At 52.4% G+C, this 1,438-nt stretch overlaps 1 protein-coding gene across 1 annotated transcript in view; it reads left to right on the plus strand.

The window, feature by feature from the left end:
* Positions 1-1,438, plus strand: part of SYCE1 (synaptonemal complex central element protein 1) — a 16,286-nt gene that overhangs the window by 12,216 nt on the left and 2,632 nt on the right. The window contains exon 6 of the mRNA XM_006754960.2: positions 846-900. Coding sequence (XP_006755023.2) covers positions 846-900 — 55 coding nt within the window. The remainder of the gene's footprint in view (positions 1-845; positions 901-1,438) is intronic.

The following is a 1,438-nucleotide window of genomic DNA, read 5'->3' on the forward strand; positions in this document are numbered from 1 at the left end:
TAGTCCAGGCACTGAGCATGTGCACTGTGGCCAAGGGCCCCTGCCCCCTCTCCAGCCTCAGGTCCTAGCCGACCAAACTCCTCCTTGCCTACTGTGGGTAGGAGTATTCCCCAAACACCCTCCAAGCATGCTTCCACCTCACGGCCTTTGCTAGGCTGTTCCCCCCAGATAATATCGGTTCCCATTGCTTCACATCATCATTATCTCTAGCTCAGATTTCCATTCTCAAAGAGACCCTCCCCAGTCATCCCGTCCAAAGACAGCACCCTGTGCCACCTGATTACATGCCCCTTCCTGCTTGACGTGTTTCCTCACAGTCTTGACCCATTTCAGATGATGTGTTTCCTTTTTCTCTTCCCTCCATATAAACACGCCTGCATTCCACAGGGTCCTCCGGTCAGTCACCCTGTATCACATCAGCGCCCTTGGTGCTCACAGGGAGTGTGGGCACAAGAAGGGAGGGGGTTTGCCTTGAGGGGCCCACATTTGTTTTCGAAGGAGTGCTGTACCAAACTGCTCGTGTCCCTGAGGGTACAGTGGGTGGTGCCTGATACCTGAACCTGTTGCTGTGTTTTCCAGTGAGTGGAGAGAAAGTGCGCCTGAAAGAGATCTTGAGTAAAAAGCAAGGTAACGACAGCTACGCTGCCCCTGGCTTCTGCCTTCGCCCCTGCGGAAGCTCACTCCTGTAGGCACCGGAGCCTCTGAACCAGCTGGCATCCCTCCTGTGGCTTCCGCCCGATTTGTAGCAAATGACAAAGTCCTACCACGTGTCCATGAGACTCCACATGATGGAACCCCGTTACCTCTCCACAAACCTGATGCCTTGATGGTTCCTTTCCCTGCAGAGACCCTGAGGATCCTCCGGCTCCATTGCCAGGAAAAGGAAAGTGAGGCACAGAGGTGAGCGCTCTCCTGGGGCCTCACTCTGCCCTGCCCTTCATTCTGGTAAAGAAAGTGAGGGAATGTCGTAGATCACAACTCTCCTGTCAAATGGAAAGGCCCATGAGTGTCTTCTCACCCCAGCTCTCGCAATAGGCAGGCCTGTTGTGGGTGTTCTCACTCACTGGGGATACTCATTTTTTTTGCTAGAATACCAATTCAATTCTTCTAGCTGGTTTTTCTTCTAAGCCTTTTACTCTTTCCACCGGTCCCATGGCTGGCTGTTCACTCACCTGCCTATCTGTCCCTTCAACCTCTTATCAATCATCCATTATTCTTCATCCACCTGACTATTTGTGTATCTATCTCTCCACCTCCTGAACACTTACTCAGCTCATTTTGTGACCAGAGGCACCAAGTCCTGGCATCCTCAGATTGGGAAATTCAGATGAGATGAATGTGTGTGTGCTTCTGCACTTGGCCATGTCCCTGTTGATCTCCCTAATCCTCACCAAGATATTTCCAGGGGGCATGTGCTCATGTCCCCCGCTCTCCCCCC

The sequence above is a fragment of the Myotis davidii genome, unplaced genomic scaffold, assembly GCF_000327345.1.
Source record: "Myotis davidii unplaced genomic scaffold, ASM32734v1 scaffold72, whole genome shotgun sequence".
Classification (NCBI taxonomy): domain Eukaryota; kingdom Metazoa; phylum Chordata; class Mammalia; order Chiroptera; family Vespertilionidae; genus Myotis; species Myotis davidii.